The sequence below is a fragment of the Narcine bancroftii genome, chromosome 8 (genome assembly GCF_036971445.1).
Source record: "Narcine bancroftii isolate sNarBan1 chromosome 8, sNarBan1.hap1, whole genome shotgun sequence".
In the NCBI taxonomy this organism is placed as follows: Eukaryota; Metazoa; Chordata; class Chondrichthyes; order Torpediniformes; family Narcinidae; genus Narcine; species Narcine bancroftii.
In genome coordinates this window covers 85,825,138-85,839,542 of record NC_091476.1, presented here as the reverse complement: position 1 = coordinate 85,839,542, position 14,405 = coordinate 85,825,138, and the positions used below count along the sequence as shown (strand labels likewise).

The window sequence follows — 14,405 nt, the reverse complement described above, 5'->3', positions numbered from 1 at the left end:
CCTCCATACCACTTCCTGTCCTGTCCAAATTCTTCTTAAATGTTAAATTTGACCCCACATTCACCTGTGGCTAAGGACACTTTAAATATTTTTGCCAGAACCCCTGCAGTTTCTGCACTAGCCTCCCTCAAAGTCCAAGAGAATATTTTGTCAGGTCCTGGGGATTTATTTCCCCCCCCCACCACTTATTTGTAAGCACTTCCTCCTCTTTAACCTGTATGGATTCCAAGACCTCACTGCTTGTTTTCCTTACTTCCCCTGACTCTGCCCATTTCCCAAGGGAATACTGATGAAAAGTCTTCCAAAGGCGCTATTTGCCTTGGCGAGTCTGTTGTCTATCTCTTTGTTGATCCTTGCATCCGATGAAATGGTGCAGCCGAGGTAGGTAAACTAGTTGACCGTTTTGAGTTCTGTGTGCCCGATGGAGATGTGGGGGGGGGGGGGGGGGCTGGTGGTCATGGTGGGGAGCTGGCTGATGGAGGACCTCAGTTTTCTTCAGGCTGACTTCCAGGCCAAACATTTTGGCAGTTTCTGCAAAACAGGACGTCATGCGCTGGAGAGCTGGCTCTGAATGGGCAACTAAAGCGGCATCGTCTGCAAAGAATAGTTCACGGACAAGTTGCTCTTGTGTCTTGGTGTGAGCAGCTGGCAGAGTCCGCAAGCATCGAATCCATGCTGCTGAAGACCCAACTGCGCTGGGTGGGTCACGTCTCCAGAATGGAGGACCATCGCCTTCCCAAGATCATGTTCTATGGTGAGCTCTCCACTGGCCACCGAGACAGAGGTGCACCAAAGAAGAGGTACAAGGACTGTTTAAAGAAATCTCTTGGTGCCTGCCACATTGACCACCGCCAGTGGGCTGATATCGCCTTCAACCGTGCATCTTGGCGCCTCACAGTTTGGCGGGCAGCAACCTCCTTTGAAGAAGACCGCAGAGCCCATCTCACTGACAAAAGACAAAGGAGGAAAAACCCAACACCCAACCCCAACCAACCAATTTTCCCTTGCAACCGCTGCAACCGTGCCTGCCTGTCCCGCATCAGACTTGTCAGTCACCAACGAGCCTGCAGCAGACGTGGACATACCCCTCCATAAATCTTCATCCGTGAAGCCAAGCCAAAGAAAGACTGATGAAAACAAACATTTAAGATCTCCCCCATCTCATTTGGCTCCATACAAAGCTGACCACTCTAATCTTCAAGGGGACCAATTTTGTCCCTTAATATCCTTTTGCTCTTAATATACCTGTAGAAACTCTTAGGATTTTCCTTCACATTTTCTGGCAAAGTGACCTCATGTCTACTTTTACCTTTCCTCATTTATTTCTTGAGTTTTTTCTTGTATTTTTTATAATCCTCAAGTACCTCATTTGCACCGTGTTGCCTCTACCTGTTATACATCTCTCTCTTCTTCTGAATCAGATCCCCACTATCCCTAGAAAACCAAGGTTACCTTGCCTTTAATCCTGATAGGAACATACAAACTCTACTCTCAAAATCTCAGCTTTGAAGATCCTCCACTTACCTCGCTCATCCTTGGCCGAAAACAACTTATCCAAATCCATGCATTCTAGATCCCTTCTCATCCCCTCAAAATTGGGCTTTTCTCCAATTTAGAATCTCTACTCAAGGCCCAGACCTATCCTTCTCCATAATTAACTTGAAACTATGATCACTGGATTCAAAATGTTTTCCTTCATCTGTCCTATTTTGTTCCCTAATAGGAGATTCAGTATTTCACTCTCTCTCATTGGTACCTCTATATATTGATTTAGAAAACTTTCCTGTACACATTTGACAAACTCCAAGCCTTCCAGCCCTTTTACAGTATGGGAATCCCAGTCAATATGTGGAAAGTTAAAATCTCCTACTATCACACCTTATGTTTTCTGTAGTTTTCTGCTAACTCTCTACAGAGTTGCTCCTCCATTTCTCGTTGACTATTGGGCCGCCTATAATACAACCCCATGAGTGTGGTCATACCTTTCCCATTCCTCAGCTCCACTCATGTAGCCTCAGTTGACAAGACCTCTGATCTGTTCTGCCTGAGCACAAAGCTGTGCTATGTTCCCTGACGAGCAATGCCACTCCTCCCCCCAACCCCATTCTATCACATCTAAAGCAACGGAAGCCCGGAACAGTGAGTCAACAATGTTTCCCCTTCCTTCTAACCTGTCCATTAAAGCTGTCAGGTCTGCTATAGGCATGAGCTCTGGTTCCTCAGCTCACAGCCTCCAAATTCTAGGTGTACACATTGCTCCTGCATTCTGCCCTGTGATCTCTTCCTTTCATTCTTAACCCTTTGTTTCCATCTGCCCAGTCCCGATCCCAATCATACATGGGGCAGCTCCATCAAATCATTCCAACATTCCTCTGTCTAATGAAAACAACTCCTACAACTTTGAGGAGAGTAATTAAACGCTTTGGAGAGTAATGAGTACTTCCGTGGCGCAGGCTTGAGAATGAGTGGATTTGAAGAGCGTGTTGTAGTGAGATGTAGCCTAGATTCCAGGCTATTCAATGGCAGATTCATGGCTGTTGTTTTCTTTGCCATTTGCCTCAAGCGACTCTTACTGACTGCCTACATTCTTGAGGAATTGGATCATTACACCCATCAAAGGGATTGTTAGTAAAATCAGCAAAAAATTGAGACCTAAATAGTCCAGCACCTCATCTGGTTGGAAACACTGACTCTCTGTCATTATCTCAGCAGAAATTTTCAGTCCCGACAATACCTCCCCTTGTTCCCAAATGGGATCCGAGAGACACAAATACTCCCTTTCCACCTCGTAATAAACTGATGCCATCATATGTCTGTGAGTTTGGCTTAAATTTTTCTGCATGAGCTTCTTGTTATTTTCAGTGTGACGGATTTTGCTCCACAAACACTGTGCTTATTGTGAGGAATGCTTAGCATGTGACCCCTGCTGTATGCTCTATTCTTGGGCTTCTGCTGGAAAGGGCAAGGTCAATGCAGTGTGAAGCCCGTGCACCTCCTGTGAAGCTCTTCCATGACTGTTGGGGGGGGGGGGAGCTCACGTGGCATTGGAAACTCACACAGCACCTGTAGGGCGTAAGTCGCAGTTGGCGTTTTTGGCCTGAGGCCTTCGAGTTGGAATTGGAGAGTGCATCGAAAGAATCAAAGGCTTGTTGATCCAAATCAAGGATTTTATTAACTAGAAGACTGGAGCGTATTACATGGAGGTCAACCAGTCTAGATTGACCTGGTCTGGCTAGGAGCAACACTTTAAGACCTGCCAGTAGGCGTGGCTACACTCTCAGCCAATCACAATCATCCTACACTATAATCTATACATACACACATTGGTGATAGAATCTGTACTATCAAAGGATTATTCCATGAGCCACCCACCTTCCCCAATTTTTTTTCTCTCTCATTGCTCCTCTGTGTCACTTCCTCCAGTTCCCCATCCCTTTCCCTTCCCTCTCCTATTGGAGAGTCACCCTTAGCCCTCTGCCTTCTTCCCCGTCACTTCACAGCTTCTTTCTCTACCCCCCCCTTCCTGTACCTACCTATTATCCCTGTGCTCTTTTCCTTCTCTTCTGCTCGCCAACCCCTTTCAGCTGCCTAACATATTCTTTTCCACATTTCTGAAAAGGAGCTCAAGTCTGAAACATTAGGCTCTTGTCTAAAGCAAAAAATCCAAATGGAAAGACGAAGAGTCTCCGCCTTCACGTCGGAAAACTTACTTTCATAAATAGTCTGTGAGTGGCTTCAAGGCGGTGACTCCAATCCCTCTCCGAGGTAGTGCTAGTGGTGGAGTGGTGCGCTCTACCTTGCCACATGAAGGTACGTCCGCTGCTAGGGGCTGGCTAGGGGGCAGGCTGATGACGTAGCGGTGACACTGTCAGCCTGTGACCCATTTCATTTCTTTCTCTCCCACTCACTCACCCCTCTCCCTCCATGACCCTCTCAGGTCAAGGGTGGACGGCGGGGCCTGTCAGGGCAGGGGCCTGTCAGGGCAGTGGCGACCGGCGGGGGCCATCAGGCAGGGGGCAGCCGGGCCAGCGGAGCCATATCCGGAGATGGCGGGGATGGGCAGTGACAACTTCCTACACCTCACTGGGCTGCTTTGGCCCCCAGGGCGGCTCATTGGTACCAGTGGCTCAATGCGCGACAGACCAATTGCCGTCTACCCTCCCATAATCCCCTTGCAGCTGGAGCCATCCTGGGAAATGCAGAATGATTCCAGCTGCGTGGGAGATTATACATAGGGACGACGGCCATTGCTCTGCCGTGTATTTATGATGGATGGTGCCACGGCAACAGTCATCCTGTCTACAGCAGCTCCGGATGATGCACCAAGGCATCGTTCCGCATAAAAGCAGCTCCATAAACAGGGAAGTTTAAAATTTTTATCCACGTTTGAATCTGGCCTCGAAGGCCTGACATTAAAACATCTATCAAAAATGATAGATGTGGCATCACCTGCTGAGTTTTTCTCACAGTCTCGAGCATTGATTCAAATTCAGATCTTTTCTTTATTAAATTCACTGCTGATGTAAACTAGATCTGCCAGAACCGTCAGCCCAACATCTGTCCTCAGTGAGTGAGTATCAATGGAAAACATGTATCATGGGTAAATCAAGTACCATTGAATTATAGATCAAGCCACTATGGATCAGCATCATTTTACCTCCCGTGCTAATAGATCAGCTATGACTCACCTGTACAGCCTGAACTCTGATATAAGATTAGTATTTATTGATTATAGTTCAGCTTTCAACACTATTGTGCTATCAAAGCTGATAACCAAACTTTGTTCGCATGGTATCAGCTCATCCTTTTGTAATTGGATTCTGGATTTCTTACTAGCAGACCCCAGTCTGCTTGGTTGGGCAATATTTTCTCCTCAGTATCACCTTGAACTAGGGTTTACGTGCTGAGCCCCATTTTGTATTCCATCTTTACCCATGACTGTGTTCCTTTGTACAGCTCAAACTTAATTATAAAGTTTGCAGATGACACCACGGTGGTAGGCTTGATCCCAGGGGATGATGAAATGGCCTATAGGGGTGTGGTTCAGCACCTGGCCTTGTGGCATCCTGAGAACGATTTGTTATTCAATCCCCAGAAGACAAAAGAGATCCTTGTGGATCATAGATGGGTGGGAAGTCACATGCAGGTCCCGATTTACATCAGTGGAGCGGTGGTGGAGCATTACAGAGCTTCAAACTCCAGAGGGGTCCTTATCTCTGGTGATCTCATGTGGTCTTTGAAAAGGCACAACAATGTCTTTATTTTTTAGATGTATGAGGATGTTAAACCTCTGCCCCAGAATGCTGCTGGAGTTCTATAGATGTATTGTTGAGAGTGTGCTGACATTCAGTATTTCGGTGTGGTACAGGAATTGTTCGCACAAGATAGGAAGACACTCCAGCGGGGAGTGGAACCTGCCCAACGGATTGTTGCAATACAATTGCCTACCATCGAATCTATCTATAGGGGACGATGTTTGGACACGGCGAGGAATTAAAGATGCAACAGACCCTAACCATGAACTATTTACCATCAGGCAGATGTTATAGGAGCCTTCACTCAAGAACTACCAGACCTAAAAAGAGCTTTTTTTATGAGGTCGTGATAATGTTAAATACCATTACACGGCATTGAGCAAGGCTGCGTTTATACTTCAGAATCAGTCATTTATTTTAGAATATTGCAGCCTTATTGTACATGGTTTATTGAGTGTTTGATGCTAATCATGTTTCATTTGGCTGGTATTCCAGCACAATGTCGATAAAGATCTCCATCATCGGTATATTTCACCAATATCACACGGTTAGCATGGCGGTCAGCGCAACACCTTTACAGCACCAGCGATCGGAACCGAAGTTGAAATCCTGTGCTGTCTATAAGGAGTTGGCACATTCTTTCCGGGTCTGCAGGGGTTTTCCCTGGGGGCTCTGGTTTCCTCCCACCATTTGAAATGTACCGGAGGGTTATTTGGGTGTAATTTTGTGGCATGGACTCGTGGGCCAAAATGGCCCATTACCGTGCTGTCTGTCTCAACTTATTTTTAAAAAATTGAAATTCTCTTCTATTCTTCCACTCACCTCTATGAAGCTGCCCAATAATTATTTAAAATTCATTGTTAATGCCCTGAGATCTTTTACTTGGACAAAATAAATTTAGTTGGGCACTTGACCCAAAGGACCGCCATCAGCGCTCCCCTCATTTCTCTGAGCTCTGTTTGGTGAATTTGTGTTAGTGCAAACTTAATGCACTCTCTTTTGGGTAATCTTAAACCTCCCTTTGTTACACCATTCACGGACTGCACCGACGGCTCAGAAGGGTTGTCTGCCCTGTTGCAAGTCACTGATTGATGTGCTCGGATTACCGTGAACCCTTATTATCTATCTACGTTATGTATTTAATTTTCTTTAATTAAGTTTACAATTTTAGAATACCTCTTTGCAGCAAGTAATTTCAGTGCAGATTGTACAGCGTTTCTGACAATAAACTCATTATAAATAAAGTTGATGCACTGTATGAAATGAATATTTGCATTGTTTGAGGAGGATGCAGTTAATTTGTACCGTTTTTACAAATTGCTTCGTTTATTGGAGAAATCCCCTCATGCAAATTTTAGCTCGAGGCATGTTTTTTGAGGGTTCTTTGATGAAGAATATGATCATCGTATTGCAGTGACATCAGAAATGCTGGGAAATCAGTCTGGTATTGGCTGTGGAAGAAAAGGAATATCAGAGTTCCTGTTTCAACCCAGCGACCCTTCTTCAGGTCAGGAACGGGGTTCTCCTTCCACAGATGCTGTTTGACCGACTGAGTTCTTCCAGCATTTTTGCTTTTGTTTCGGATTCCAGAATCAGCAGTTTGATGTGTCACCGCTGCCAGCAGGTCTCTGCTTTGCTCTGATCCCCATGAATGATCTGGGGAGTCTTCCTTGTTCAAGAATTTGAAGGACGCCACAAGCAGTCAGGCCGCTAATATTCTTGATTTCACTTCCCACTCCAGTCGTGCTCATTGAATTTTCTCACTGGATCTAATACATGCACCTGTACATTTTAAGTTGGCATTACTTTTTTCCAGGATGGGGTTTAAAGGAATCAGTTTTGCTGCTTTTTCTTTTAAATGGTGTATGAATTGTGATTGGCAATATTTGCAAGTGTTTTGAATCGGACAAGATTTCCTGCACCTTCTTCCTTCCCCCTTGACATCTCCTCATCTCTACTTTCCACACCCTCCTTTCCACCTGGACTCTGTCCATTTCCCTCTCCCAGAAGTTTTCTCTCTGCCCCTTCCATACCCAAACCAAACCAGACCACCATGTAACACCTTCATTCCTCCAGCATTTTGACTGAAGTCCTGCAATGTCCTGTCAGGAATATGGAGGAGGCATTTAAATATAAATTACAGGGACTCCCTGACATGTGACTTGCGTCCATCTGCAGATACGATGGAAAATTTGTTAAAAAAATAAAGAGAAAATGTAATATTTATGCCGTTTATGTTGTATTTGACAAACTATAACAGAGATACAGGTCGTGCAAGAGCCAAATTGTGCGTACTTACCTTGTTACTTGGCATCCTGGGGTCTGTAGGCTGGACGCGGCATCTTGATTCCTGTGCGCATGCACGAATCTTTGGTTGGCACATGCATGGTGGGTTCCCGTATTGGAGTTCGGTTGATGTAAGCGTAAGAATTAAGTGCCCTAATGATATTGAATTCACGCCCTTAACTCTTGCAACTGAACTCCATTATGCAAACTCACCATGCATTTCCCCACCGGAGACTTGAGCATGCGCACAGGAATCAACATGGCCATCCACAGCCTACAGATCCCAAGACACCGACTAACAAGGTAAGTACACAACTCCGAGATTCGTCTATTCGAGATATGACTTCTCCTTTGCTTTGAATTATGGTCGTAAGTTGGGGAATACCTGTATTGAAATAGATTTTAACACGATGGAAGCCTATATAGGTGAACAGTTTTTGTGGGATTTACTTGCGCTGTAACATGTGATGAGCCGAAGTAGGTTGTGTGCATGCCTTCGTGACAACAGCATTTCAGTATTGCCAAAGGCTTTTGATCCCTTAGAAGCCTTTTAATTAATAACCTCTTCTTTCTGTCACAGGCAGTGGACCCATCCAGTTGTGGCAATTCCTGTTGGAGCTCTTGACAGACAAGTCGTGTCAGTCATTTATAAGTTGGACAGGTGACGGATGGGAATTCAAGCTGGCAGATCCAGATGAGGTAACAATGCACCCAGCACTCTCTGTGTAAAATATTTTCCCCACACATCTCCCTTAAACCTTCCTCCCGCTCACCTTAATTCCTCTAGTGTGTGGTGGCTTAACCCTGGGGATCAGATTCTGACTGTCCATCCTATCAATACCTCTCTTGATTTTAGAAACCTCTATCAGGTCTCGACTCAGTCCCCAACATTCCAGAGGAAAATGACCAGGTTTATCCCTATCACCCATACCCTCTAAACCAGGCACCATCCTGGCAAGCCTTTCCAAAGCTTCCACATCCTTCCTGTAAGAAAGTGACCAGAATTGCACACAGTATTCAAAGTGCAACCTCATCAAAGTTTTATAAATCCACAACATGACTTCCTTTTATTTACACTCGGTGCCTAATAAAGTTAAACATACCTTCTTTACCAGCCAGTCACTTTCAGTGACCATTGACATGGACTCCCAGATCCCACTGCATGTCAATAATTTTAAGAGCTGTGGTATTAATTGCATTCCTTCCCTTTACTTTTGACCTCTCAAAATGCTATATTTCACATTTGTCTGGATTCAACTCCCATCTGCCATTTCTTGGCCCGATTCTGTATACTGTGGTATTCTTTGATGGCCCACTCCACTATTCACAACTCCCCCAAATCTACTAACTCGCCCTCTCATATTTTTACGCAATGCTCGATGTAGTTCCTTCATTTCCCCATATTATCAACTGGAGAAATGAGCCTTTAAAGAACACAAGCTGTTTCTCATGTGTGGAATTTCATATCCAGGTAAGCAATCTTTCCAACTCTTGGTTTTTCTGGAAATCAGGAAGGATCAGAGTTGAATTGAGAGGAATTCCATGTTATTAGTCAGTAAATGTCCAATCATCTCCTGAGACCAAATTACATGCATTTATGTTACAACCGTTTGTGTTTTCAAAGACTGGGTAATTACCAAAAGCTTTAAAAGTGATGAAGACAAGGATGAGTTTTTAGTTTTAGAGATTATAGGCCCTTCTGGCCCACATGCCCCAAGCCACCCAAATATACCCATGCGATCAATTAACCCCATACATCTTTGGCATGTGGGAGTTAACCAGAGCTTCCAGAGAAAGCATCCTGTTACTGAAGAGAGGGAATTTTGGAGCAACAGTCTTGCTTGTGGTTTGTGGATTGCACTTCAATGTGGAGGAGCTGGAACAGTAGTGTTGCATTTGAAGGAAAGTTGGATCACGTACTTGTAATGCGTGTCGAAAGAACCAAAGACTTGTTGATCCAAACCAAGGCTTTTATTAACTAAAAGACTGGAGCATATCACAAGTAGGTCGACCAGTCCAGAATGACCTGGTCTGACTAGGAGCAATCCTTTAAGACCTGCCAGTGGGTGTGGCTACACTCTCAACCAATCACAGTCATCCTACACTACAATCTGTACATATACACGTTGGTGATAGAATATGTACGATCACAGTATTGTACTTAGATAAAGAATGTTAATAGGGCAAGATGAAGTAGAATATTTTGGAAATGTTGCATCAAATGGTCTGGGTCTATCGTTCCAATGACTGCCTTCTATGTCATAACAGTGTCTACAAAATGTAAATGTATGACTCATCAATTTTCAGGTCGCCAGACGATGGGGAAAAAGGAAGAATAAACCAAAGATGAACTATGAGAAGCTGAGCCGGGGCCTCCGATATTACTATGACAAAAACATCATTCACAAAACAGCAGGCAAACGTTATGTGTACCGGTTTGTTTGTGACCTCCAGAGCCTGCTGGGTTACACCCCAGAGGAGCTGCATGCCATGCTGGATGTCAAACCAGACGCCGATGAATAAGGAGCTGCCACTAACAGGACTAGACTCTAAATTGTGCTCAGGCACAGGACTTGTATATGATTTGTTTGCTTAAGCTTCATACAGAAAGTCAAGATTCATCGCTTTGAAGACAGGCATTGGGAAGCAATGCACAACTCCACAAAGACAGACAAAACCAGTTGTTTCTTTTTAAGAAAAGTCCTATATTAATTTTTTTTTGGTTTTGTAAAACTCTTTTTTTCCTGCCTTGCAAAATGGACAATACAGAATTGTGTTGACGTTTGTATTGTGGAATATGATGCAGGCACTTACCACAAGGAACATCATTACCACCAATGGGCAGCTGCCTGATTGTTTGTGTCCATGTCTAGTGATAGCCTCAGCCCCACTGGTGGACTGAAACTAATATCTTGGGTAGTTCACTGTGCCAGTATTTTTGCCATACCTAAGTTGGCCTCAGTATTTGCAATATTATACAGACCCTTGCCAGCTGTTTGAATGAAGTTAAAGATCTATAGATCATGTCAAGTTGTTTGACCAAGAACCTGAAAACGGGTTGCATCTGAATGAAGTGCCAAAAGCCATCTCGCAAAGCCAAGCCAGCTGGAATCTGTGTTTTTCTATTTGACCAGTGTGACAATCAGTGAGATCCATGATTTTATATACTATTTTTATATGGAGACCAACCAACCACAGAGACAGGGGTAAGGAGAGACTCTAAAGCACTATATCTGGGTCTACCTAATGTGCCATGGTCTGTCTCATGGTTTTCTTGCTTCTGAATCATCATGTTAACAGAGTTAAGGAGGCTTCTATCTCACTGCTCCCTGACACTGCTGGATTTAACTGCTTTAAAGTATAGAATATGTGTTGTGGTTTATTCTATGCAAATGCATCCCTTGTTGGGGTGGTGTTTTTTAAAAGTTACATGGAAAAATTTAATAGGGGCCCCAGTATTATTACAGACAAGTCAAAAGAACTGTGGAATATTGGGATTGGTATCAATCTTGGAGAGTTCGCCACATTCAAATTCCATCAAATGGTGAGGGTCGGCACAATTAGTGTAGCAGTTAGCCCAAAGACTTTGAATCTGACGCTGTCTGTACGGAGTTTACACGTTCTCCCCGTGACCCGCACGAGTTTCCCCGGTTGCTCCTGTTTTGTCCTATCTTTGTAAAGACGTAGGTTAACTGGTGCATTTGGGTGTTTATGGGCTTGTGGGCTGTAAACACCCATTACCGCGCTATATGTCTAAATTCAAAGGACAGAAATACCTTTCACCCTCCTCAAAGTCTCACAGCTCTGTCACTTTGCAGATGAACTATCTTGAGACAGCCTGTCTGATCGGCAGGCACAACAGGTGTTTCCTTCAATAATTGGACATTCAACTCCAAACTTCCTGGAGTGGAGAAGGTGAACTTAAAATCAATTTGAATAGTTGACTCGTTTTGAGCAGCGATTCCATTTCTAAGATAAAGCCAGGGGAGGCCAGTGTTTCTGGTGAATTTTCTCGCCGCTTATCTGTGGGTCTTTCTGCCCACAGTATCAACAGGCTGAATATGGTTTGGTGCCTTCACTTCTGAAAATGTTTAGATATGTGTACGACTTAATTTCAAGTTTCTGTTCCCTTTTCCTCATTGCTTTGGTAAAGAAGTGTTTGTGTCAACCATTAGTTATGTTCTGCCATCTGTGAAGTGTCTCACAAGCCCACGTAGTTCTTTCTGAGTGCCCTGAATGAAGAGCTGCAATCTTGCAGTGTATAAAATGTCAGCTGGATGATTCATGGCTTACGTGGTCCACGAGGCACGTTACATTTCCAGTATGTGTGGTGAGCTCTTGACAGAAGTTGCAATAAGCAAATGAGTTTCATCAGAGCATGTGTGAAAACCATTGTCCTCCGCCGTTGAGATGTGATTTGATTTGAGATGGCTCTTCCACTAACTTTTCTCATGGGCGTTCGTTCTTCTGAGGATGATAAACCAGTGCCACTGCCAACAACCTTGGGAGTCATAACACAAAATAGATTTATATTTATATTTTCTTCCACGCCCCTGGAATGGTCTGGAATGTCGATGCACTGGTTTTGTAAAGTAGGCAATGAGCCATTATTTGTTCACCAACAGCCATGAAATAATGTCCAGATTATTTGTTGTGAAGTTTAGATGAGTGATAAATATTTGCCGGATATGAGTCTGCGCACGTTGCTGCCTGCACACAGTGAATTCTAATGCTCAGTTTTTCCACAAAGGCTGATATGGGGTCTTCTGGAGAAAGAGGGAACCTTCTGGTTATCCTTTTGTAGAGGCCTCTTCGTATGCTGTGCGGAAGCTGACATCAACAAGCTTCATCGAAAATGCACAATTATTTTTTTCTTGAAAGCAGAACTGGAGACAGAGACCATCACTGAACCCTCTTTTGGTCTTAGTTGACTTAGGTAGGGTGAGGCTGCAACTGGAGCTCTGAGGTGCAGCGGGCATGAAGTCTCCTGCGAGATGTAACTTAAGGAAACCTAGCAACAGGTGGTCCAAAGGTTGAATGAGATGACAGTATTTGAGAGGTTTGTCTTCTATTTTGGTAAGTGTTTAGGAGGCTGGTCTTGATTAAGAAATGTGTGAATGAATACGAGATGCAACCTGATTGTTAGACTTTGAGCAGCAACCCAAGTCAGCAAAGTGTCTCTCTAGTTTGACTGCAGTCAGGCGTGACAATCCTGTGATCAAAGCCTCCTTCCTGAAGAGCAGAATGCAGTTGTTCGAAACAGACTTGTATGTCACTGGCAGGAGAACCAGAGCATTGGAATGTTTACAGAATGAACGGCGGAAGTCCCACACATTGTGTTGTATAAATCCAAAAGCACGAGTCATGTGCTGTCAGTATTACTCTTATCATTCGCCCCTTTTCCACTGGCGTCCCAGTTAATTGGCCATGCAGTGGCCCGGGATAGGAAGCCCTCTGTGCCATTTCCACTGGGCCACCCTTAACTGGGACACCACTCATCCCCTGGGGGGGTCGGAGTGTTCTATCTTCAACTGGGAACGGGTGGCTTTCTGCTGTCCCTTTTCCCCTGTTTTTATCAGCACGCCAGGGATATTAGCAGGGGGCCGAGGCAAGTAATCCCCGGCGTGAAATGATGTCATTTGACGCCAGCATTCGGACAGTGGTCCTTTTCCACTGGACCCTGTCCCAGTAAATTCCCAGTTAATTCCTGGGAACAGGATGCCAGTGGAAAAGGGGCCATAGGTTCCATTGGCTTTGACTTTTCTTAATCCAGATGGAAGGCCTTAACACGATAAATGATTACTTACTGCAGGTTTAAAGTCTAAAATAGGAGATATAATAAAGATGTTTTATGTATTTTGTTTAAAGCGTATTTTTTAGCTTTTTTAAGAATAATTTATATTTTTTAAAAGAACAAAAAAGCAATGAAAGCTGGTGCTTTGAAAACTAAAGTAGCTTAGAGATGTAGCGATCTCATTGGAGCAGAGTGAAGATTCCTGTAAATGTAGTTGCTGATGCAGGCCCATCATGTTCCTGGAGAGAGTTTAGATGAGCTCTCACTGCAGTTTAAAACCGTTACAAATTGTGGTAAAGGTTCCTTTAAAAAAAGAGCTGTGAGATGTGGATTATTTTTTACTCCAATGTAATATCAGTGCCAATGTTATTCAAAGATTTTTACATCAAAACTGTTAGAATCTACCTCTTGTAGCTCCAGTCCAAACTCTGCCCTCTGTGGCCTAGATACGGAGTTCTTAGTGCCTCCATATCCATTTGAGATGGAACTTAAATCATTCTGATTTTATGAAAGTTTAAGAGTTAATTCAATAAAAAAAAGTGCTTATTCTGTCAGCTCCGTCTGGTTCTTTTTCTTTACTGCTTCACATTGAAGATGAGTGGTGAGTCTTGCTCAACCAGCCAGCCAGGATTATCCCAGATGATTTTACCCTTCAATCAACTTTGTCAGCTTGGCCTTGTGCCGCGGTGTAAAATGGAGCCAGTTATTTGAACACCCGTAGAAAGTGTTTATTGCCGATTTCTGCATATTTTCAGATCAGATTTTCAAAGCACCATTTGTAAAACATCTCATTTAAAGTTAGTTCAGCTTCCACTTCGATATCCCTGACCTCCCTCAGTTAGCACCATCGACAAAACCCACTGCAGTTACTCGCCCAGGCAGGATTAATAACAAAGGTTCAAGGTTTCTTTTAGTGTCACAAAAAAATGTAACATACTTAAATTCTGTTTGCTGTAAGACAAACAAACATTCGCCTCGAGCATTGCCTGACATCTCTAACAATAGGTGAAAGAGATTCAAAAGGGAGTCCCTTCAGAGACATTGATTGTCCATAGATTCTCCTCCTGTGG

General features: G+C 43.9%; 1 protein-coding gene across 2 annotated transcripts in view; it reads left to right on the top strand.

Moving 5' to 3' along the window:
* The window catches only part of ets1 (v-ets avian erythroblastosis virus E26 oncogene homolog 1), a 132,673-nt gene extending 118,784 nt beyond the window's left edge, over positions 1–13,889 (top strand). For both annotated transcript variants that reach the window (XM_069894403.1, XM_069894404.1), the window contains 2 exons: positions 8,122–8,240; positions 9,849–13,889. In XM_069894403.1, coding sequence (XP_069750504.1) covers positions 8,122–8,240; positions 9,849–10,064 — 335 coding nt within the window. In that variant the 3' untranslated portion in view covers positions 10,065–13,889. The remainder of the gene's footprint in view (positions 1–8,121; positions 8,241–9,848) is intronic.
* Positions 13,890–14,405: the final 516 nt, after the last annotated feature.